The sequence below is a fragment of the Cnephaeus nilssonii genome, assembly GCF_951640355.1.
Source record: "Cnephaeus nilssonii genome assembly, chromosome: 20".
In the NCBI taxonomy this organism is placed as follows: domain Eukaryota; kingdom Metazoa; phylum Chordata; class Mammalia; order Chiroptera; family Vespertilionidae; genus Cnephaeus; species Cnephaeus nilssonii.
In genome coordinates, this window is record NC_137091.1 from 51,910,259 (window position 1) to 51,931,825 (window position 21,567).

Sequence of the window (21,567 nt, forward strand, 5' to 3'; positions counted from 1 at the left end):
AGGTGTCCCCTTGCCCCGCTGGACCGCCGCGGGGATACGGGTGAAGGCTCTCTTCCTGGTCGCCGTGGCTTCGTCGGCTGCCCCGAGTTGCCCAGACAAAATGGCCACCGCTTGGGAGCGGCCGGGCGCGGCGCGCCGCGGGGGTGTCTGGGAGTTGTAGTCCGGCCCGAGCGCTGACGCACTTCGCCGCGGGGCGACGGGCGCCATTGTGCGCTGCGCGCGGGTGAGTACGGAGGGAAACTTCCGCCCGTCGGGGACCTGGTGCTGCCGGCCCAGCCCGCGGGCCTCCGCCGCGGGGCTGGGAGGGGCGCCGTGGGGGGTGCTTGGAGGTCCCAGCAAGAAGGCAACTCCCTGCGGGCGTGGGCGGGCTCACGCCCTCCACCCGCACCCCCCACCCTCGGGCGTGGGCGGGCTGAGGCCCGGAGGCGACAGATGCGGAACCGGGGAGGGGATCCCTTGTGCCTCGCAAAGCCGGCGGCCCGGTGTCTGGGAGCCCGTGGAGACCACCCCTCGGGGCGTTTTCGGCTGACCCAGCCGTTTCTGGACCGCGGAGGGGGCCGCGGGGCGTTGCCCTCACGCCCCTCCCGCCTCCCCCATTCCGTCCTCTTAGGACTCCGCCATTCCCGCGAGACACGTCGGAGAGGAAGGCATGGCCTCCAGGCTTCCGATGGCCTGGTTGCATGTGAGTAGAGACCTCCTTAGATTTTAGGGTCACCCCGGGCGGGGCACGGGGGGCGGGGCACGGGTGGTGGGGACCCACCCTCCCTGGGGTGCCCCTGGGGCCAGGAGAGGGACCGCGACCCAGAGACCAAGGTGGGTGGAGGGAGGGGCTGCAGGTGCTTAGCTTCCGGAGGGAGTGTTCCTGTTGAGGTCCCTAACCGGGATTCTAGTACATACATGTATTTTTAAAATATATTTTTAAAGTATATTTTTATTGATTTCAGAGAGGGAGGAAGAGTGAAAGAGAGAGAAACGTCAGTGATTAACAGGGAACCATGGGTCCACTGCCTTCTGCACGCCCCCCGGCCAGGGATCGAGCCCGAAACCCCCAGGAATCGAACCGCTTGGTTCCTGGGACAGTGGGGAACAGCTGAGCCACACCAGCCAGGCCAACCACACTCCTATTTATTTTTCGTATTCAATTTTTATTTTCTTGAATATATTTGTACTAGAGGCCCGTTGCACGATATTCGTGCAAGAATAGGCCTTCCTTCCCTTGGCTTCACTCCCAGCCGCCCAGGAGCCTGCACATCCCCTCTCCCGGCCCTGCCCACTGGGGAGCCGGCAAGTCCCCGCTCCCCTGCAGCCTGGGAGCCAGGTCGTCCTCGCTTCTGTCTGGAGCACCACTCCAGTATATCCCTCCGCCACCCCCCTTCCCCTCATAGCAGGCTTCATGCCACTCTGTGCCTGTGTATGCAAATTAACCTCCATCTTTGTTGCATTAATTTGCATATTTGCGCTGATTGGCTGTGGGCGTAGCGGAGCGATGGTTAATTTGCATGTTTCTCTTTTATTAGGTAAGATTGATTTCAGAGTGAGGGAGGGAGAGGAAAAGAGATGGAAACATCAGTGATGAGCGAGAATCATGGATCGGCTACCTCCTGCACGCCCCACACTGGGAATTAAGCCCACAACCCTGGAGCGTGCCTCCACCAGGAATCCAAACCCTGACCTCCTGGTTCATGGGTCAATGCTCTATCACTGAGCCACGCCTGCCAGGCCGCTCACACTCGATTTTAGGTTTCAACAGCTATGCCAGCCGCAAAGCTAGAGGTGACATGAGCTCGGCCACTAGGAAAGGTGGCTCCTTGGCAGTTGAAGAAAGTAGAAGTGCGGGCAGGGGGTGGGAGGTGAAGGCTGGGGTGCCAGGATTCAGCTCAGGGACTCCCCTAGGGGGAGACAGGCACTCTGGCACCAGTGTTGGAAACCCTAGATTCATGAGGAATGGGGAGGCTTTCAGAACATCAAGAACCCTCTTCAGCCACGTGGCCTGAGGGAAGCCCAGCTTGGGATTGCTCAGTCAGGCAGAGGCAGGAACACCCGATGAGACCCCCGGCACGCGCTCTGGTCCTCTGGTAGCCTGTGCCTTCCTGTTCCCAACCCCCCCCCCCCCACCACCACCACCACCACACACACACCATCCTGTCTCTTGGAAGAGTGACATGCCCCAGCTGAACAGGAACCTGTGGCTTTTAGGAACCGGTGGCTTTTGAAGACGTGAGCCTGGGTTTTGACCTGGAGGAGTGGGAACTGCTGGACCACGAGCAGAAGTCCCTGTACAGACAGGTGGTGCTGGAGAACTACAGGAACCTGGTCTCCGTGGGTAAGCCCGGCCTCCGTGTCCATCAAGATGTGCGCTTTGCTGCCCGATGGTGCCGCTGAAGTGTGTGTGTCTGCTTGGGCTCAGGCTGCAGGGGTCAGAGTGCAAGGGTCGAGGCCCGCAGCTTGGAGAGGGCTTTATTTTGTACCCACGGGTAAAGGGCATCTTCACCTGTGGCTTCGGAAGTAAGCGTGACCTAGCCCACCCCTCAGAGGCCTTGAATTCCAGGGAGGTGGCCTCTGGAATTCCGGAGAGCATGGTGTCAGCGTCCAGCAGCTCAGGGGCGGCGTCCCAGACCTCGACCCCTTCCATCTCTGGGGTCAGGGTGAACGTTTCCTCGCTTAGGTTGGTAGCTGCATCATTGTGGCTCCAAGCATCACTTTCCTGTTAAAAGCAGAGCGAAGGGGGTGGGCAGCCCCGCCTGGTGTTTTCACAGCTGTCATATTTAGCAAAAAAAGAAAAAGCCCTGTGGCCCCTTGGACACACTTCCGTTGACGACATGTTGGCCGGAACTGGGTCCCACTGCCAGCTTTACCAGCAAGGGAGTCCCGGAAAGCAAGCAGCAGCGGGCAGAGGCGGTGGGCGGGTTATCATCACTGCCCTAGACCGAAGTCACATCTAGGAGACCAGGTGCCACCGCAGGAAAGCGCTTTCTTCCGAACACAGACCCAAGTCCTGTCTCTCTTCCCGTGGGCAGAATATCAGCTTTCCAAGCCAGAGGTGGTGTCTCGGTTAGAGGAGGAGGAAGAGCACTGGTCGGTGGAGAGAGGAATTCCTCAAGACACCTCTTCAGGTGAGAGCCAGGCTGTGGGATCCTGGCAGGGGAGGGGCTGACTGGACAGAGGGAACCAGGTGGGGTGCTTGGGTGAGTGTCTGCAGACACGCTGAGTCAAGCTCAGCCTTTTCCTCGGGCCTCGGTCGGTGTACTGAACGTGAACCTGGTGCTGGTGATCGGTTGGCTCCATTCATTGTTGACTGCTCTCCCCTCGTGTAACCACCACTAACTGGTGTGTGTCCCTGGCCAGGCTTTTTATTAATCTTCACCTGAGGCTATTCTTTCCATTACTTTTTAGAGAGAGAGGGAGGGAGACATCAACTGGTTGCCTCCCACATACACTATCCAGGGATGGGGAGTGAACTGCCACCCAGGTACGTGCCCTTGACCAGGAATTGAACCCTCAAGACACTCTAATTTGGCGGACGCCAACCTTTCAGACATCATGGACCACCAGTGGTATGAGGACCACCGGTTGGCGACCGCTGCTCCAATCACTGAACCACACCAGCCTTTTTTATGTTTACATATATGTATATGAATACTGTCCCCTACTGAACTATAGTTTGAAATAAGTGTTTAACTTTATGGTGGTACTTTCAGTACAGTATTCAACAATTTACATAAGACGTTCAACACTATTATTAAGCAGGCTTTGTGTTAGATCAGGAATGAGGAACCTTTTTTCTGCCAAGGGCCATTTGGATAATTATAAGATAATTCTCGGGCCATACAAAATTGTCCACTTAAAAACTAGCCTGCTATATTTGGTCAGACATTTAATTAACTCACCCCTAATGCCTTGGCAGGGCCAGACCAAATGATAAGGCCTGTGGGTCAGACATTCCCCACCCCTGTGTGAGGTAATTTTGCCCCGCTGTGGGCTAATGTAAGTGTTCTGAGGATGTTTAAGGTAGCTGGGTTACCTGCATTTTCAAGTTAAGCTATTTTCAACTTAGGATGGGTTTATTGGGACGTAATCCATCCCTAAGTCGAGGGACATCTGTATATGTTTATATTTTTGGGTGTTCTTAATATAGGGCTGCTTTATTTTAAAAGATGCAGTATAGTCCATATTTTTTTCTCTTGATGGACATTCAAGTTGTTGCAAAAAACTTCCTTGTATACATCTTATTTTTTGGCACATTCAAGTTGGTTTTTCTTGTAGGTAGGACTTATAGGAATGGGACTTGAGAATCAACCAAGATGTAAGCTGAAAGTCTGGTAGCAACAAATTGCTGTCTAAAATCCTTTAAGCCCTGGCTGATGCGCTCGGTGGTTAGAGTGTCGGACCATGCCCCAAAGGGTGTCAGGTTCGATTCCAGGTCCAGGGCATCTATCTGGCTGCAGGTTTGATCCTCTGCCTGGGTTGGGGCATGTACAAGAGGCAGCCAATCAACGTGTCTCTCTCACATCGATGTTTCTCTGTCTCTCCCCTTCCCTTACAATCTAAAGACTCAGTGGAAAAAATATTGTCTGGTGAGGAGTAAAAAAAAAAATAAGTTTTAGGATTTATTTATTTTTATTCCTGTTCTAGGCTCTATATCATACATAGGTAGGTTGTACAAGTACATTTTTGTTTCCTAGTTTCTTTGGGTTTTTTCTTAGCTGTTATACTTGTCTGGCATTTCTTCATGTGTATCGCTTTAGGGCACGTGTTCTTTCAGTGCCCATTTTCAGTCTAGGTTCTTCCACTTATTGGAAACACCGTGTTTATCATGAACTAGGTTTTTTGTTTGTTTTCAGTCCTCACCTGAGGATATTTTCCCCCCATTGATTTGGTCCTGAGGGTCCAGACCTTCCTCACGCGCACTTCAGCCTGACCTAATAGTTTCCTGACTCCAGTTGCAAAGGGGGACGGGATCAGGGCTTGTGCCAGCACAGAGACCATGTGCTGGAGGCTCGGCAGGACACTCGCCCTGGCCAGGCCTCAGGGGACGATTCCTGGCTCCTCTGCTGTCAGAGTCCCTTCACCTCACAGCTCCGTGGAAGCCCTCCTGTGTCCTGTGCAGGGTACTAAACACTCTGGTGGTGAACCAAAGGCCTGACACACTCCTGCCATCATAGACTTTGTAGTCTGGTGGTTTACAGCCTTCTGCAGACAAGTTGCACAGATGGACCATGCTCACATAACTAGTGGTGCGTCCTGAGGGAAAGGGCCTGGTGTAAAGGGACCGTGGGGATTACTCCACAGGAGGTGGTCAGGGACACGGTGGGGTGAGATTTAAGCCGATTCCTTGGGGGAGGGGGAGAATTCTGCAGACTTTTAAGAGTGATGGTGAAGAGAGCTTTCAGGCATGGAGACAGAGTTTGGGGTGACAGACTGGAGCTTGGCATATTGGGGGAACAAAATGTCACCCAATTGGGGGCAGGGGGCAGGTAACTGTCACGTATTGACATGCAGCTGAAGTTCAGCAGGTGCACAGGGCCCACTGTGCAGGTGGTTTGGTTTTCAATGAGGTGTATGTGGCTTTTCACAGCTCGCTCTGGGTCTTGTGAAGAAAGAATGGTGGTAGGCAGCTGGAAGCCCTGGCCAAGATAGCATTTGGGGAAGAGGTGATGGTACTTGGCCTGAGAGAGCAGTCATGGGGCTGGCATGGTGCTTCTCCCCATTCAGAGGTAGACACAGTGGGCTGGGTGAGTGACTGACCAAGGGGGCAAGTGAGGAACCTGCCGGCAATCCCCCATAGGCAAAGGTGTCCAGGAACCTCCTGTGACTAGTCTTTGCTACATGTATATTTACCACATAAGTTCTTTTTGTATCTCATTATTAAAATACAATAAAGAAGAACTTTTGGCATGCAGACACACGGGGGAGTCTGGTAAAGGCATAGGTTTTTGAAGGGTAGAAATAGAGGTTTTGTTTTTCTTAATGTTGAAATTTTTTTTTTGCCCTAGCTGGTTTGGCTCAGTGGATAGAGGGTCAGCCTGTGGACCAAAGGGTCCTGCATTCGATTCCTGTCAAGGGCACTTAAAATAATAATAATAATAATAATAATAATAATTTTTTAAATGAAAGAGTTACATGAATAGTACAAAGAACTCCCTAGTAACTTTCACCTAGATTCAGGGGTTTGGAATTGTCCCGTGTCTTGACCCATTCCGTTAATGAGTTATGAATGAGAGGGGACTTAGAAGTTTGTAAGTTGAGTGCACCTGTCTGAACCTCAGGAGGCCTCGGCAGTGTATTAAAACATGGAAATCATAGGTGTTTGGAATAGCATGCTTTCCTGTTAGAGGAGACAGCCATCTCTTGCGGTGGTCACTTTCTCCCAACATTGCTATTGCACAGCTATAAGGGAATGAGTGGAAACCAGGCCTTTTTGACACAGCTAAGCTCACATGCCCCTCTGGCTCCCCATGATTGCAACAATGGCAGCATGGGCATTGGTGGAAGTAGAAGGAAATGGTAAACACTTGAGACAAAGGGCATTCATCTTCATGTAGGTGCTGATTTGGAAAAATGTTGTGAAGATAAGGAATGTGGAGAAATACTTTGTTGTTTTGTTGTTGTTAATCCTCACCCAAATATATTTTTCCATTGATTTTTAGGGAGAGTGAAAAAGAGGGAAAAACAGAAATATTGATGTGTGAGAAACATATCTATTGGTTGCCTCCTGAATGAGCCCTGACCAGGGCCCTCGTCAGGGAGGAGCCTGCAACCAAGGTACATGCCCTTGACCAGACTCTAACGCGGGACCCTTTGGTCTGCAGGCCTACGCTCTTATCCACTGATCAAAACTGGCTAGGGCGTATGTGGAGAAATATTTGATGGCACTCAGATCTTCAGCCATCACACAGTGTTCGTTAAAGACGGTTTTGCCATATGTGTGGTTCATGTAGAAAACTTGACACATAATCTAGATTTAACCCTTAGGAAAGCAATGGAGTGAAGACACTTTTTTGAAGGTCATGATTGTAGGAAATCTTGCAGGACATTTAACTTTTTTCATTTGTCAAGAAATTAAGCAGGAGATGAGCCCTACAAATATGAATGTGGCAACTCTCAAAGGAGTACTAACATTAGTAGAAAAAAAGTCATTATAGAATTTTGTTGGAAGAGAAGGAAATCCTTCTCTACACATGGGAGACAACCATGCAGAGACTGAACAGCGTTAGTCCTCTTCATGAGTTTTCAACATGATGACTCACACAGACGTAATCTGAAGAATATGACCGTAGCAGGAAAGGCTTCTGGTCTGATTCAGTCAGTTTTGAGAGAATTCATACTGGACCCCCCAAAAAAAATCTAGTCATATGGAAAAAGTTCTAACACCAAATAATTACATCTGAGAACTCTGAAACCATGGGGATGTGATTGCTGTGGAAAGGTCCGAAGAGTAGCTCTTGCGTTCAGCCTCACAAGTTGTACCGGAACGTGCCTGAGGATGTGGTCAGTGTTAGAAAGGCCTCAGGAGTTACAGAATCCACGGCAAGCCCTTCAGTAGGAGTCCTCGTTGTGTCCCGCAACAGAGGACTCATATGAGCACTCACACTCAGTGCAGCCTGTGCAGGTGAAAGCCACAGCCTTGGTCTTACCTTACCTGACAACAAGCGAACAAAAAGCCTTACACTGGATTGAACCAACCACGTTGAAGAAGAATGAAATGTCTCACTCTGTTTTACACCAGATAAGTCATACAGGGGTAGGCTGCATAAAACGGATGATAAAAGTATACAAATGAAACAGGTCCTGCTTTCCCAGCTTGTTCTGTTATCTGACCCGAACACCTGGAACAAATATTAAGTAACATGGATAAGGACAGGCATCCTTATTTCAATTTGTGATGTGTACCCAGTTGCTAAGACAGTCACTGAATCTCTGACTCAGGAAACTTGAGTGAATAAGTGCTGCAAGAGGGCGTCTTAGAGAGAGGAGACTTTGAAGACGAGGCAAGGCTTTGAGATGAGCGTGGGTAAGGGATGATACAGGAAATCTTGAGATGAAATGGTGCTTTGAAGAACTCTGAGAGCTCACATCCTTGGAGATAGGAACCCAGCCTGGAAGAGTGCAGTCACATACTGTGCAGTCTTTGAAGACACTATGTCCTCTGTCGCCTTCCACATACCTGTTTTGTTCTCTATGACCCATGCAATCTTGATCCTTTTACCTGGGGACCACTCTCCTGGATATCCAGATGTAATCCCCAGGGTAATTCCTTAGCTACTAATTGAATATGGAGAGAAACAAATGAACTAAGCATAGCAAACATTTGGGGGGAACCTCCAAAAGATCTAAGGCAAGAGGATAAATGATCAGATCAAAGGAGGAATAAATGAATCCGAAATGGAGGAGAAAAAAATGATCCAATAGCCCATTTTGGGGGTAACTTTGATTAAGCAAATAAAGAGTCAAGGTAAAAGACTACACAGGGCGAAAAAAGGCTATACAGGGGAAAACTATACAGATATTCAGCACCACACGTAATTGTTTTCATTATACTACTTTGCACTACTGTCACAAAGGATGAGCCAGCTCTGTGTACTGGATGAAAAAATCTCCAAGATATATGTGCGTTTCTTAAAATACCTTTTAACTGTATGTGTCTTACATATGTAAAGATACATGGATGCACAATTATCTATGCCTTTTTCTTAAAAACATACACATAAAACACACAAATGTGAATGTGTGTTGATTGCTTGTGGCTGGCAGGATGTAGAAACTGAGAGGTTGTGAATGCAGCTCAAGAAGGAAACTGCATGGGGTGACCTTCCATCTTAGAGGTGCTGCCTGTAACTATGCAGCAGCCAGTTACATCTCAATCCTGATCTGGGCAGAGACTACCTTCCAGCTTTCTGTTAAAAGATGGCTTCCATGCCCTTGCTGGTGTGGCTCAGGGATAGAGCATCCTACTGACTGAAGGATCCCGGGTTTGATTCAGGTCAAGGGCACATGCCCAGGTTGCAGGCTCAATCCCCAGTAGGGGGCGTGCAGGAGGCAGCTAATCAGTGATTCTCATCATTGATGTTTCTGTCCCTCTCTGGAATCAATTATGTGTGTGTGTGTATAAAAGTGTGGCAAATTACAAAATAATACAGAAATTAATAGTTCTGCCCTATACCAGGAATAACCAATTGAATACAAATGGAGGAAAGGTTTTTGTTAAAACTTTTTAGAAATTGTACCTAAAAATAAATTAAGGCATGGACAGGCTTTATTTGAAGAAAGTTATGTTAGTGGGACGTAGAAGAATTCAATATGTGTAAGTATTAACTTCTGAGGCTTACAAAGGCTAGAAGTGTATAAAGTTCGGACTTAAGTCCTACAGCCTCCAGGGAAGTGCCGCTGGAACCACTTTACCTGTGGGAGCAGGAATGGCACCTGCTGGCCTGGCTGGTCCGGGAAGCGGCAGGTGGGGGTGTGAACCAGGTGTCCTCTTACTCTGAGGCCTGTACTTCAAGCCACGGCTCAGGCCCCAAGCAGGTGGGGACTTTGTATCAGCAGCAGTCCTCCCAGGATAATGTCTACACAGGACACAACTTCAATGCCAGTGAGATCTTCTGGAATTTGGCAGAAATGGGAAATCCAGGCAGAAGGCTAAAAGGCCCTTAGAAGCCGTGTTGAGTCAACAGATCCTGCTTGAGCACCTGCCCGAGTGCCTTGAGCTGTTTCAGGTGTGAGCCACAGCGAGGAACCAAGTGGGGAGGCCCTTCTCATTGGCTTTTCATTCCAGAGCACGTGCAGCTGACTGAGCTTAGTGGGACTGGCCTTCCTTCAAATGTTCCTTGGTCACGTGCAGCTGGTGCTGCGAGGTGGGACAGTGCAAACCTAGGACATGTCCTTCGATCAAGTGTCCCGGGCCTGCTGCTCCAGAGTGGAGAGGTGATCAGAGACTTGGAGATGAGTCCGTGCTCTGAGAGAGATGATGCAATGGGGCCTGCTGGAGAGGGTGGGTAGCGTGCGTGGTTTGGAACTGGGCAGGAAGACAGCTCTGAGGAGGTGACACAGGAGCTGAGAGCTGGATGGGAACATGGGAAAGATGGCCTGGTGGGGATGTGGCCGATGTGAAGACCTGGACGAGACACACGGGCACATGTGAGGAAAGAGGTGGTGCTATGAGGAGTCCCCTTTGGTGTAAAGGGCATGAAAGAGCAGGGTTTGTATCCCTGCTGCGTCCCCGTGGGGCTCTGGGCAGGGCCCCAGCCTCTCCCAGCATGACCTTCTTTGTGTAAAGGTTGGACACTCGTGTACTGAGACTGCGGGGCCTTGAGGAAATGGCAGCTACTGTTGTGGATTCTGAGACTTTGGTGATCGTCCTTCTCTGGGCCTGGGTTTGGGATTTCCAGTGCACAAAACCCGGTTGGCAGCCTCAGCCATCACTAATTAGGTAACAGGTTTGTGGGCCGTCCTGACGCTCACCTGGTTCATTGTCAGCTTCATTAGGAAACAGCTGTGAGGGAGCTGCTTCCCTTGGAGAAGCAAGGACAGAAGGTGAGATGAAAAGGCAGCTCTCTTTAGCCCAGGGGTCCTCAAACTTTTTAAACAGGGGCCAGTTCACTGTCCCTCAGACCGTTGGAGGGCCGGACTGTAGTTTAAAAAAAACTATGAACAAATCCCTATCACACTGCACACATCTTATTTTGAAGTAAAAAAACAAAACGGCAAAAACACCCGCATGTGGCCCGCGGGCCGTAGTTTGAGGACGCCTGCTTTAGCCTGTACTAGTGGCCCAGGTTTCCCCGGGGGCACTCGGCTGGTGGGCCGAAAGCCAGGACCACTGTTCCCCCACAGGTGGTTCACACTACGGGCTTTTTTAAAAAAAAATTTATGAAGGTTCAAAGGCAGTGTGCTTGCCGTAAAAACTGTACCCAGTTTCTCTCTCTCCGGGCTAGTGATGGTGGGGTGTCACAACACTCTCCAATGCTGGCAGTGGCAGAGCCTGAGCTCGCCGCCAGTCAGCCACGTGACCACGGGAGTAACTCGCGCCGTGTTGCCAGCGTCTATGGACCAATGTGTTCCCCTTCCCACCAAGCCCACAGAAGGCCCATCTGCTCTCCTGTTCCCGGTGGGAATCAGAACAGCTGCGGGCCGGCGTGGGGTCTGGGCATGTGTAGGTGGTGGGCCGGTTGGCAGGCGAGTCCCTGGGTTAGGGGTCACATTCAGTTTCAGCTGAGGGTGGTTTGTGAGGTGTGAAGTCTGGAGCTCAGCTGTTTGGGGTTATTTTGATGGTGACTGTGCAGAACCCTGTGGGCCTGCGGATCCCCTGGGCGATCCCCTGGGCGCTGGCACCATAAGGACCAGTTGAGTTCCTGACACCCAGACCCGGAGTTTCTGAGCGAGCACTCAACCACTCAACGCGGGATTTTGAAAAGCACCCTAGTGCCCCCAAGGATAAGAGCAGAAACTAAATTCATGACCAACATTAAAGGGAAACAAGTCCGTCAGAACCTGGGGGGGGGGGGGGGGGGCGGGGGATGAGAAGAACCCAGCAGGTCTTTAAGGGAGAGGCGCTAAGTAAAACCCCTGGCCAACCAGGGGCACAAAGCCAACATGTTGACAAGTTAAAAGCTCTGCAGCAGCACGGAGGGGGAGGGCTGTCTTCAGGGTCAGGCACGATTATTGCTCAAAATGCTCCCAGTGTCTGGCCCTGCTCGAGCCTCCAGGGAGGCGCCCGGCCCAAATCCGTTTGGGGGGGGCCCTGGTCAGGGTGCGACCCTGCTTCCCGAGTTCTCCTCAGAGGGAAACTTCAAGCCTTACGAGCTTCAATTTCAAGAAGTAAAAACAAAACCAAAAAAAGACTACGCTTTCGAATCCAGGATTTGGGTGGGGGTGGGGGTGGGGCGGGATGAACCCCGCAGCCCTGAAGCCCTGGCAGGGAATCTAGCGCTAAAAAGGATTGCGGGTGGAGGCGTTAGAGGCGGGCCCCATGGAACCCCATCAGACGCCTGTCATTCTTCCGGGGGGGGGGGGGGCCCTGAACCCGGGACGGCCTGGGCGGCGGTGACGGCCGAGAGCGCGAGCACCGCTCGGGGCTGTAGCGCCGGCGGCAAGCGCAGCGCCCGGGGGCCCCCTTCCCGGCGGCCGCGTCGGCATCTGCGGTCCCTGTGGGGTCCGGGAGACCGGGACACGGCGACAGGCGGATGATCCGGGTTAGAAGTGGGGGGGGGGGGCGGGGGGAGGGGAACCGGGGAGGCCTCCGAGAAGCGGAAGGGGGGGGGGATAGGCCAGGAGTGTCGGCTGCGGTGTGGAAGGGGAAGGCGCCCGCGCTCACTCCCGCAAGGACGGCCGGACTCGCAGACAATAAGGCGGTGACTCCTGGGGGGTCGGGGGACCCGAGACCAGCTGAGCTACAGACCGAACCACCGTCCTGGGGGCGTGACCACGCCGCGCCCAAGTCAACATGGCGGCGCCGGAAGTCCGCGCCGCGGAGGCTCCTGGGAGTTGTAGTGCGCGTGGCCGCGCTCCAGGGTCCGGCGCGGAGGTGCGGCGTCCTTTCCCCTTCGCCGCCGCCGCCGCGGGAGGAGCCAGAGCCGCCCCGGCGCTGACCGCGGCGGGGGCCGTGGTGGCGCCGTCGCTCCTAACGTCGCGTCGATTTCCTTTTTCCCTTTTTCTTTCCTCAAACGCTGCCGCATCCGCTCCTAATGCCTTACTTTCCTGCGTGTGGTGGTGGCGCGGCAGCCCCTGTGGGGTTCAGGCTCCGCGGGTCCCCGCGGGCTTCTGGGTCGGGGGGAGGGAAGGGCTCTCTCCCGCCCTCTCCCTCCCTCTGAAATCGGTGAAAACACGTTTAAAAATGTTTTTTAAAAAGAAGGGCTCACGCACCAGTGAGACCTTAACGCAGTCCAGTGTGCTTGTTGAGTCTCCGAGGCTCCTCACTTCCTGTGGCCCGGCCCCTCCCTGGTTCCCAGCGGGGTTCCCCTCCTTCCCCCACCTGCGCTCTGGCGGCTGGAGCTCCCCGGGGAGCCTGGCGCGGCTCCGAGTCTCCTTCCCGCAAATGACACCCGCACGGCCGCTGGGGCTGCTGCCTGGTGCCAGGTGGCGGCTCCGCGCGGATGGGCACCCTCTCCCACCTGCCGCTGCCCGACTCCTGGAGCGGCACCTGGCTGCTCTCACCTCTCCCCCAGGCCGTGGGTATTCCGGTCTGCTTCCGGTCCCGACCGACTGGGGGACACTTCTTCCTTAAGAAGCCGTCCTGGCTGTGGGGGCTCCCCCTTTTCTCAGACCCCCCTTCGCTCCGGTCAGCCTCACGGATCGCCGCTCCTCGGCCTGCGCTCCGGCTCTTCCTGATTTCCTGATGCTTCCTTTTTGCTTTAAGAGCGACCCTTCTTGCACGTGGCTTTGCCAGAGAGGACCGAGGCCGCTCTCCACACGTCCCGTGCCCGTTAGCCCCCCTGCCCGATAGTCATGATCTCCCCGCCCGCCCCCTGAGATCCGCCTCTGGAAACCCCTGGTCTGCTCCCCGTGCCTGTGATGGAGTCACACGGCGGGGCCTTGGCCTCTGGCTGCTCGCACTCGGCTCCGCATCGGCGGCGCTGGTCCGTGCCGCTGCGCGTGTCCCTCGTGTGGGCGCAGAGTTCTGGGGGCACCTATTTCTTGGTTGTTGTTTTAGAATAACTTCTTTAATCATTGGAGTGTGGGTCTAAGCCTGATGCTCAGTCAGCACGCTCCGCTCTGGGTCAGGCAGGCCGTGTGTGCCCCGAGGAGGAGCTGCAGGCCGGGCTCCCACCCCGTGGGGCGGGGGGCGGCCTCTCCGTGCCTCACCAGCGCTCGTTGTGACTTCCTCTTCCCGGTGGCCGGGCCTCCAGGGCACGCTGTTCACGTCTGTTACGTGAGGCGGCCCCTCACGTGGTTTCAGTGCACTTTCCGGGGCTGATGTTGAACATGTTTTCATGTGTTTCTTTCTTTTTATGCTTTTTTGTTATGGATTTCAGAGAGGAAGAGAGAGAGAGAGAGAAACATCGGTGATGAGAGAGGCTGCCTCCTGCAGGCCCACACGGGATGGAGCCCCCAACCCAGGCATGCGCCCTGAGCGGGAATCCAGCGGTGACCTCCTGCTTCACAGGTCAATGCGCAGCACGGAGCCACGCCCAGGGCTCCTGTGCTCCTTGGTCACGTCTCCCTCTGCTTCTCGCTGCAGGGTGTGCTGAGGCCCCCCTGGGCCCGCCCTCGGACCCTCGTCCTGCCGGGGCGCCCCTGACGGAGATCGAGGTGGTGGAGGTGCTCTCGCTGAACGAGGAGGCGGCGCGCTCCCGGAACGCCCGGATCTGGGCCCTCTACGCCGGAGAGGAGGGCCTGAGCCCCAAGGTCCTCGAGGAGCCCCCGCCGCCGCCGGACAGCCGTCCCCCCGACCCCGAGGCTGACCCCGAGGCCGCACGACAGAGGTTCCGGGGGTTCCGCTTTGAGGAGGCGGCAGGGCCCCGAGAGGCCCAGGCCCAGCTCCGCGAGCTGTGCCGCCAGTGGCTGCGGCCGGAGGCGCACTCCAAGGAGCAGATGCTGGAGGCGCTGGTGCTGGAGCAGTTCCTGGGCGCGCTGCCTGCGAAGCTCCGGGTGTGGGTGGAGTCTCAGCACCCGGAGGACTGCCAGGAGGCGGCGGCCCTGGTGGAGGATGTGACCTGGGGACCCGAGGAGAAAGGTGGGTGCAGTGCAAGAGTGCGGAGGGGGCACTCCTGTGGGCGTCCTGGAGGACGGGGCGGGGTGTGCACCCCACGTGCTCCGGAGTCAGCTGCGGGCATCCCCGCCGTGGCCTCCACATCAAGGGCTTTTCGAACCCTCCTGGAGCCAGCTGTGGAGATGGGAGGTCTCAGGCCCCACCCCAGCTATGGAACCCTGGGCGGGGGCTGCCCTGCAGTGTGCAAGGAGCCCCACCACAGGCTTCTGGGGAGCTCCCCCACGAGCCGCTTCAGTGTCCTCCCTCAGGCTCTGCCCACGAGCCACGAGGAGCCCTGACTTCAGTTCCACGGCACGTTCCTGGGTGGCTTCTAACGTCACCCATGCAGTGGGGGCTGTGCACACTGTGGTGACCAGGACACGCAGGCCTCCTGAGCTCAGCAGGCCTTCAGTCCCGCAGCAAAGATGGGAACGTGACGAATGAATGCGTGTGAGATGAATGTGATGAATGAATGTGTGTGAGACAGATGTGATGAATGAATGAATGCGTGTGAGACGAATGTGAATGAATGAATGAGTGTGAGACGGATGTGATGAATGAATGAATGCGTGTGAGACGAATGAATGAATGAATGCATGTGAGACGGATGTGATGAATGAATGAATGCGTGTGAGATGAATGTGAATGAATGAATGCGTGTGAGACGGATGTGATGAATGAATGAATGCGTGTGAGACGAATGTGGTGAATGAATGAATGCGTGTGAGACGGTGGAGTGAGAGGACCTAAAGGGGCTGGTAGTGGGGCCTGTGGAGGCGACACCTGGTATGGAGCAGAGCTCAAAGGCAGCAGGATGGTGTGCGGGGGCCGGGGAGGGGGTGGCGCGGGGGGCCCTTGGGAAGGTCTCTGGCTCAGCGGGAAGGAGCCCTGAGTTCAGGGAACTTCCAAGACTCCTCCTTGGCAGCAAGTGTGGCTGTGGGCTAATGGGTTGCTTTTTTTTTCTTAAATTTATTTATTGATTTTGCTTTTTTAGAGAAAGAAAAACATTGATTTGTTGTTCCACTTATTTTTGTATTTGTTGGTTCTCTTTAAAAAAAATATGTTTTTATTGACTTCAGAGAACAAGGGAGAGGGAGAAAGAGAGAAACATCAATGATGAGAGAGAATCATGGACAGCTGCCTCCTGCACGCCCCACACTGGGGATCGAGCCCACAACCCGAGCCACACCCACTGGGGTCTTATTTATTTGTTTACTTATTTACTTGTTTATTTATAATTCTCACATGAAGACGTGTTTCCACTGACTTTTTTTTTATAAAATATATTTTATTGATTTTTCACAGAGAGAAAGGGAGAGGGATAGAGAGCTAGAAACATCGATGAGAGAGATACATCGACCAGCCGCCTCCTGCACACCCCCCACTGGGGATGTGCCTGCAACCAATGTACATGCCCCTGACCGGAATCGAACCTGGGACCCTTCAGTCCGCAGACCGACGCTCCATCCACTGAGCCAAACCGGTTTCGGCTCCGCTGACTTTTTGAAAGACATCAACTAGCTGCCTCCCACACATGCCCTGACCAGGGATGGAACCCGCAACCTTGGCATATCGGGGTGACGCTTCAACCACTGAGCCGCCCAGCCAGGAGGGGTGGCTGCATTTGGGGGCCGAGTTCCGTGGAGCGCAGACACGTTTTGCTCACCTCCCTGCCCCATGCAGCACCTGATGGTTGCCCAGAAGACATTTCTTTTTTTTTCTTTCTTTCCTTTTTTTTAATCCTCACCTGAGGATGTATTTATTTTTATTTTAGAGAGAGAGGAACGTTGACGGGGTACACGGAGGTTCGGGGGAAAGTGAGGGTTTAATGGGGCTAGGAGGCTGAGCAGGCTGTTTCCTGAGCTGGAGGAGGCTTCGAACTCACATCAGGACGGGTGTGTCGGGAGAGCGGGTCTGTTCTGGGCAGCCCACCCTCCACGCGGTCTCAGGGGGGACAGGCGGGCAGAGGACTCGGGGGCCAGAGGTGCGGCTCAGCCTCTGAGGAGAAGGTGAGCCAGCTGCTGAGGCGCGTGGAGCATGGGGAGCCCGTCGGGCCAGAGACACGGGCTGCCCTTCTTCTGACGCCCCCTGACCTTTGACCCCGTGCTGCTCTCTCCCAGCTCTGCCTGCCTCAGGCCCCACCTGCCCCCTGGAGACCCCGGCTCCCCAGGAGGGGAAGGTGGAGGAGGAGACCACCTTCCCAGCGGAGATCCTGCCAGAGGTGAGGCGAGCGGCACCCTTTCCTCCTCTGTCACAGCTTCCCGTGAGGGGCCCCCCACGGCCCAGGCCAGCCTTGCGGGGTTCTGAGCGCGAAGGGCAGGAGAGTGTGGCTGAGCCGTCTGAGATTTGCTTCAAATAAACCAAGTGGTTGAGGCTCAGAGATGGGCCCAGCCCTGTGTCCGTGTGGCCCTGGCCCGGGCGGCTCCTGGCGGAAGCTGCCTCTGCGTGAGCGTGCTGGCGCTCTTGTGGCGTGATCTGGGGGTGCTTCAGGCAAGGCTGTGTCCAGGGGCTCCCCGGTGATGGGGGGCTCTCCAGCCCACCTTGTGGCTCTGCCTCTTGTGGGCGTAATGCCTCCCAGGTCCAGGCAAAGGGCCGTGGGAGGCCTTTGCCCCTGGAGTCCTCATGGGCCCCTCAGACAGCACTGATCCTGAAGGGGGAGAGAGAGAGAGACGCCCCCCACAGCAGCTGCTGTCCCCCCGCGTGGGTAGGCTGCCCCGGAGCGGGACGCGTGGGGAGCGGGGGGAAAGGTGAGCTGGACTCAGGTGTGGGCGGCGGAGTCCCTGCCCCTCGTGGTGAAGTTGGGGCTCTGCCTCAGCCCACACCCTTCCCCAAAGTAAAGGCACCCTCCCTGCAGAGCAGGCTCTGTCCCCTCCTGCTGAGCAGCACCCTGTGGCATTGCAGGAGCCAGTGACCTTCCTGGACGTGGCCGTGGACTTCAACAGGGATGAGTGGGAGCTGCTGGACCCCTCGCAGAGGACCGAGTACCACGACGTGATGCTGGAGACCTTCCGACACCTGGTCTCCGTGGGTGAGGCCTGGCCCTGGCCCTGGCCCGCACTGCCCTCAGGCCGGGTGGCACGGGGCCCCGCTGGAGGAATGGGTGTGCCCTCACGCGGCCCAGGCAGCCCGGCCAGGGGCTCGGTTGGTTGGAGTGTCGTCCTGTACACCGAAAGGTTGCAGGTTCAACCCTGGGTCAGAGCGCGTACAAGAGGCAACCTGTTGATGTTTCTCTCTCACATGGATGTTTCTCAAGTCCCTTGCACTGACCGGGGCCTTGAACTGGCCTGAGGCCCTGAAGGGGTGGGTGTGGTATGCACGGGGCCGCCTCGGTTCCACGGAGGACCTCACTGCGGGTGTCTGAGGGCCGCACAGGAGATGGAGAGCTGGCAGACACTCCAGCCCCCGGTCTCAAGCACGGCGTCCCCGCTTGGCTGCATCACTGCTTCTCTCAGTCCCTCCCCAGGTTGCGAGACTGCACCTGGGGGAGACCATCCCCAGCTTTGCCCTGGCCGGGTGTCTCAGTTGTGGGAGTGTGGTCCCACACGCCAAGAGGTTGCAGGTTCAGTTCCCCGTCAGGGAACATACCTAGGTTGTGGGTTCGTTCCCCGGTCAGGATGTGTACAGGAGGCAGCTGTTTATCTTTCTCTTCCCCCTTCCTGGATAAAATGAATAGAAACATATCCTCAGGTGAGGATTAAAAAACACAGAAGACATCCCCCAGCTTTTGAACTCAGTGGTCCTGCTCAGCCACGTCAGCATTTCCTGTGCGTAACCACACCTCTTGGTGTCTTTCAGGCTGGGAGAATACCGTGGAAGGGGAGCAGTTGCTGCCAAAGTCAGCTGTTGCTGAGGCAGAACCAGCCCCCAACCTGAAAGTGGAAGAGCTCTTGGGGGCCGAGGCCCAACCCTCTACCTCAGGGGAGGCCCCGCAAGGGGGGGGCCTGGAAGTTGGGGACACGGCATTGCCGCTTGTGGGGCCGGCTCAGGAGGAAGCCCTCTCTGAGAAGCAGCAGCAGGAAAGCCCCAAGTCCCCAGCAGACAGGGGTCTCGCCACAAGTCGTGTCTCCCTCCAGAAAATGCTACCCAGGAAAAGCTTGCGCAGGCACAGCTCACGGATTAGAAAGGCAGCGCGTAATGCCCAGGTGAAAATGCAGCAGAAGAGCCGCCGCGGGGACAGAGCCCGGGACAGCAGGAGCACCCCGCAGGTCACGTTCATACAGGTCCACAAGGGCAGCCAGCTGTTCCGCTGCAGCGCGTGTGGCAAACTGTTCCGGAACCCCAGGTACTTCTCCGTGCACAGGAAAATTCACACGGGAGAGAAGCCCTATGTGTGCCGGGACTGCGGCAAGGCCTTCATCCAGAGCTCCTCCCTCACGCAGCACCAGAGGATTCATACCGGAGAGAGGCCGTTCACGTGTCGCGAGTGTGGGCGGACCTTCAATGACCGCTCGGCCATCGCCCAGCACCTGAGGACTCACACTGGAGCCAGGCCCTACCTCTGCAAGTTCTGCAACAAGTCCTTCCGCCAGAGCTCCCACCTCATCCGGCACCAGAGGATCCACACTGGGGAGCGCCCCTATGCCTGCGACAGGTGTGGGAAGGCCTTCACCCAGAGCTCACACCTCATCGGGCACCAGAAGACGCACAGTGGGGTCAAACGCAAGAGGAAACCCCAACCCAGCACTAAAGCCAGTTGATGAGACGCTGCCTTCCCAGCCCAGTCCCGCACCAGAACCTGAGTGGTGTGGTGGGACTCGGGCCTGACCCCAAAGCACTGGACAACGATGTTCTCAAGACCAAAGGACCGCCAGGGCCCCGTCCTGCACACGCAGGTGACGTGGGCGTCCTCGATAATGAATGTGACAGCTGGAAGACAGATCTGGCTTTTTACTCAGTGGATTTGCAGTTATGATTTGGTCATCACGAGAGATGTTAGTGAAAGCTGAGGAGTGCTTACAATGAAGTGGGTGCACTGGTATTTCTGGTAAAGTATTTATGTGTATGAACAAGGACTAAAGAGAAGATGGATTAGTAAACTCTATTTCTGTGGTAGAACCTGTGTGTGTGTGTTTTCCTATTTAAACACCCTCATTGCTGTTGTGACAAGTAACGTTAACACAGAAGAACGGAGCCCTGGCCGCGGCTCAGCTGGGTGGAGCACCGTCCTGTTCAGAAGGTTGTGGGTTTGATTCCCTGTCAGGGTGCCTATGAGAGGCCACTGATCAGTGTTTCTCTCCCCTTTCCTCTCTCCCTAAAAAATCAATTTTAAAAAATTCTCTGGGGGTGGGATGGGTTAACAAAATTGTTTTCTTAAAAAAGGATGGAGGTCATCAGACCAGTTCTAGCAGATTCTGTGCAAGGCTGCAACCCCTCCCCCCCAGGATTCCAAGTGAGTCCGGAGGAATGTCATTGCGTCCCTTGTACCATCAAGATACAGTGAGCTGCAGGGCACAGGGATGAAGAGAGAGAGTCGCAGGGGCCCGAGAGCTGGAAACCAGGCAAGCATGGACACCTCCTGGGCATGTCCACTTCACATTTCCCCTTTTCCCGAGGGACTCCTGGGAGCGAGGGGTATGTATTTGATGCCCATGTTTCCCGTGAGATGACATTAAAATTCTCCAGGTCCAGCCAGGGTGGGTCAGTGGTTGAGCATCAACCTATGAACCAGGAGGTCACGGTTTGATTCCGGGTTAGGGCACGTGCCTGGATTGCAGGCTTGATCCCCAGTAGAGGGTGTGCAGGAGGTAGCCGATCAATGGTTCTCATCATTGATGCTTCTATCTCCCTCTCCCTTCCTCTCTGAAATCAATAAAAATGTATTTCTTTAGCCCTAACTGCTTTGGCTCAGTGGATAGAGCATTGTCCTACGGACTGAAAGGTTCGATTCCGGTCAAGGACATGTACCTTGGTTGCGGGCACATCCCCAGTAGGTGTGCAGGAGGCAGCTAATGTTTCTCTCTCATCGATGTTTCTAACTCTCTATCCTTCTGTCTTCCTCTGTAAAAAATCAATTAAGTATCTTTAAAAATTTCTCCCTGTCACAGCCTGTGACCAGCAGCCCATTCCATCCCTTCCTCCACCTTGGTTGTCTTGAGTTCTGAAGAAACATTTCCTCAGCCTCTGGGTCAGAAACAATGAACGTTCAGCAGATGGTGGTGGAGTGCTGCCTGCACAGCCTCTTCAGGCAAAGGGCCAGGGGCTACGGTGTCACGGGATCCTTCCCACGACCTGGCGTGGCCCTCGGCTTGGAGCAATGGGAGCATCCGGTTGAAGTGACGCAGTGCTGCTGCCCTCCCATTTTCCGGGGGAGAGGGAGCAGTTCGTTCTCCAAGTCCCAGCGATGGAGACGTGCCTCCCCGGGGTGCCCAGCACTGGCTGGTGAGTTTGCAGCCATGTCCTCACACAAGGGCCCTTCGTCCTAAACGTCACACAGTGGTTTGTGGTGAGAAGATGGTCGCTGGAGGTGAGCTGACGGCTTTCTCAGCCCTGGCAGTTTCCAACGTGGCCACGAGTTCTTAGCCATTCCTCCCTAGAAACCGCCTGGGCTCGTTCCAGCCAATAGCGGCAGCAGAATCATGCCATGTGACTGCCTTGAGACAAGGTCTTAAAGAAGGATGTGGCTCCATCTTCTTTGCTGGGACCCTCCCTCCCTCTGGGATGGCTCCGCCAGCCACCCTGCTCATGCCCTCGGCCCTCACCCTGACTTAGCCTCTCTCAGGTCCCATAGCCCCGAGTGACCAATGGAGCGACAGGTCTGTGGTTCTGGCTGGAACGTGAGCCCCATGTGGGCTGGGCGTTGGCGTGGCTGCCCACTACTCTCCCCTTAAGAAACATTTGCTGGGCCCTGACAGGGTGGCTCAGTTGGTTAGATTCTAACCAGTGGT

General features: G+C 55.0%; 1 protein-coding gene across 1 annotated transcript; it reads left to right on the forward strand.

Annotated features, from left to right (window-relative positions):
* The first annotated feature begins 89 nt into the window (after positions 1–89).
* On the forward strand, positions 90–20,308 carry ZNF274 (zinc finger protein 274). Its single transcript, XM_079760209.1, has 8 exons — positions 90–223; positions 611–682; positions 2,197–2,323; positions 3,018–3,113; positions 14,174–14,668; positions 16,804–16,904; positions 17,585–17,711; positions 18,479–20,308. Exons 2-8 carry the CDS (start codon positions 650–652, stop codon positions 19,378–19,380), a joined length of 1,881 nt encoding a protein of 626 aa, XP_079616335.1. The 5' UTR covers positions 90–223; positions 611–649; the 3' UTR covers positions 19,381–20,308.
* The last annotated feature ends 1,259 nt before the right edge of the window (positions 20,309–21,567 follow it).

Coding starts and splice junctions, on each gene's coding strand:
- ZNF274 (XM_079760209.1), top strand. CDS start 650: ATGGCCTCCAGGCTTCCGATGGCCTGGTTGCAT. Junction 2,324..3,017: donor CAGGAACCTGGTCTCCGTGG/GTAAGCCCGGCC, acceptor TCCCGTGGGCAG/AATATCAGCTTTCCAAGCCA. Junction 16,905..17,584: donor CAGCGGAGATCCTGCCAGAG/GTGAGGCGAGCG, acceptor GTGGCATTGCAG/GAGCCAGTGACCTTCCTGGA.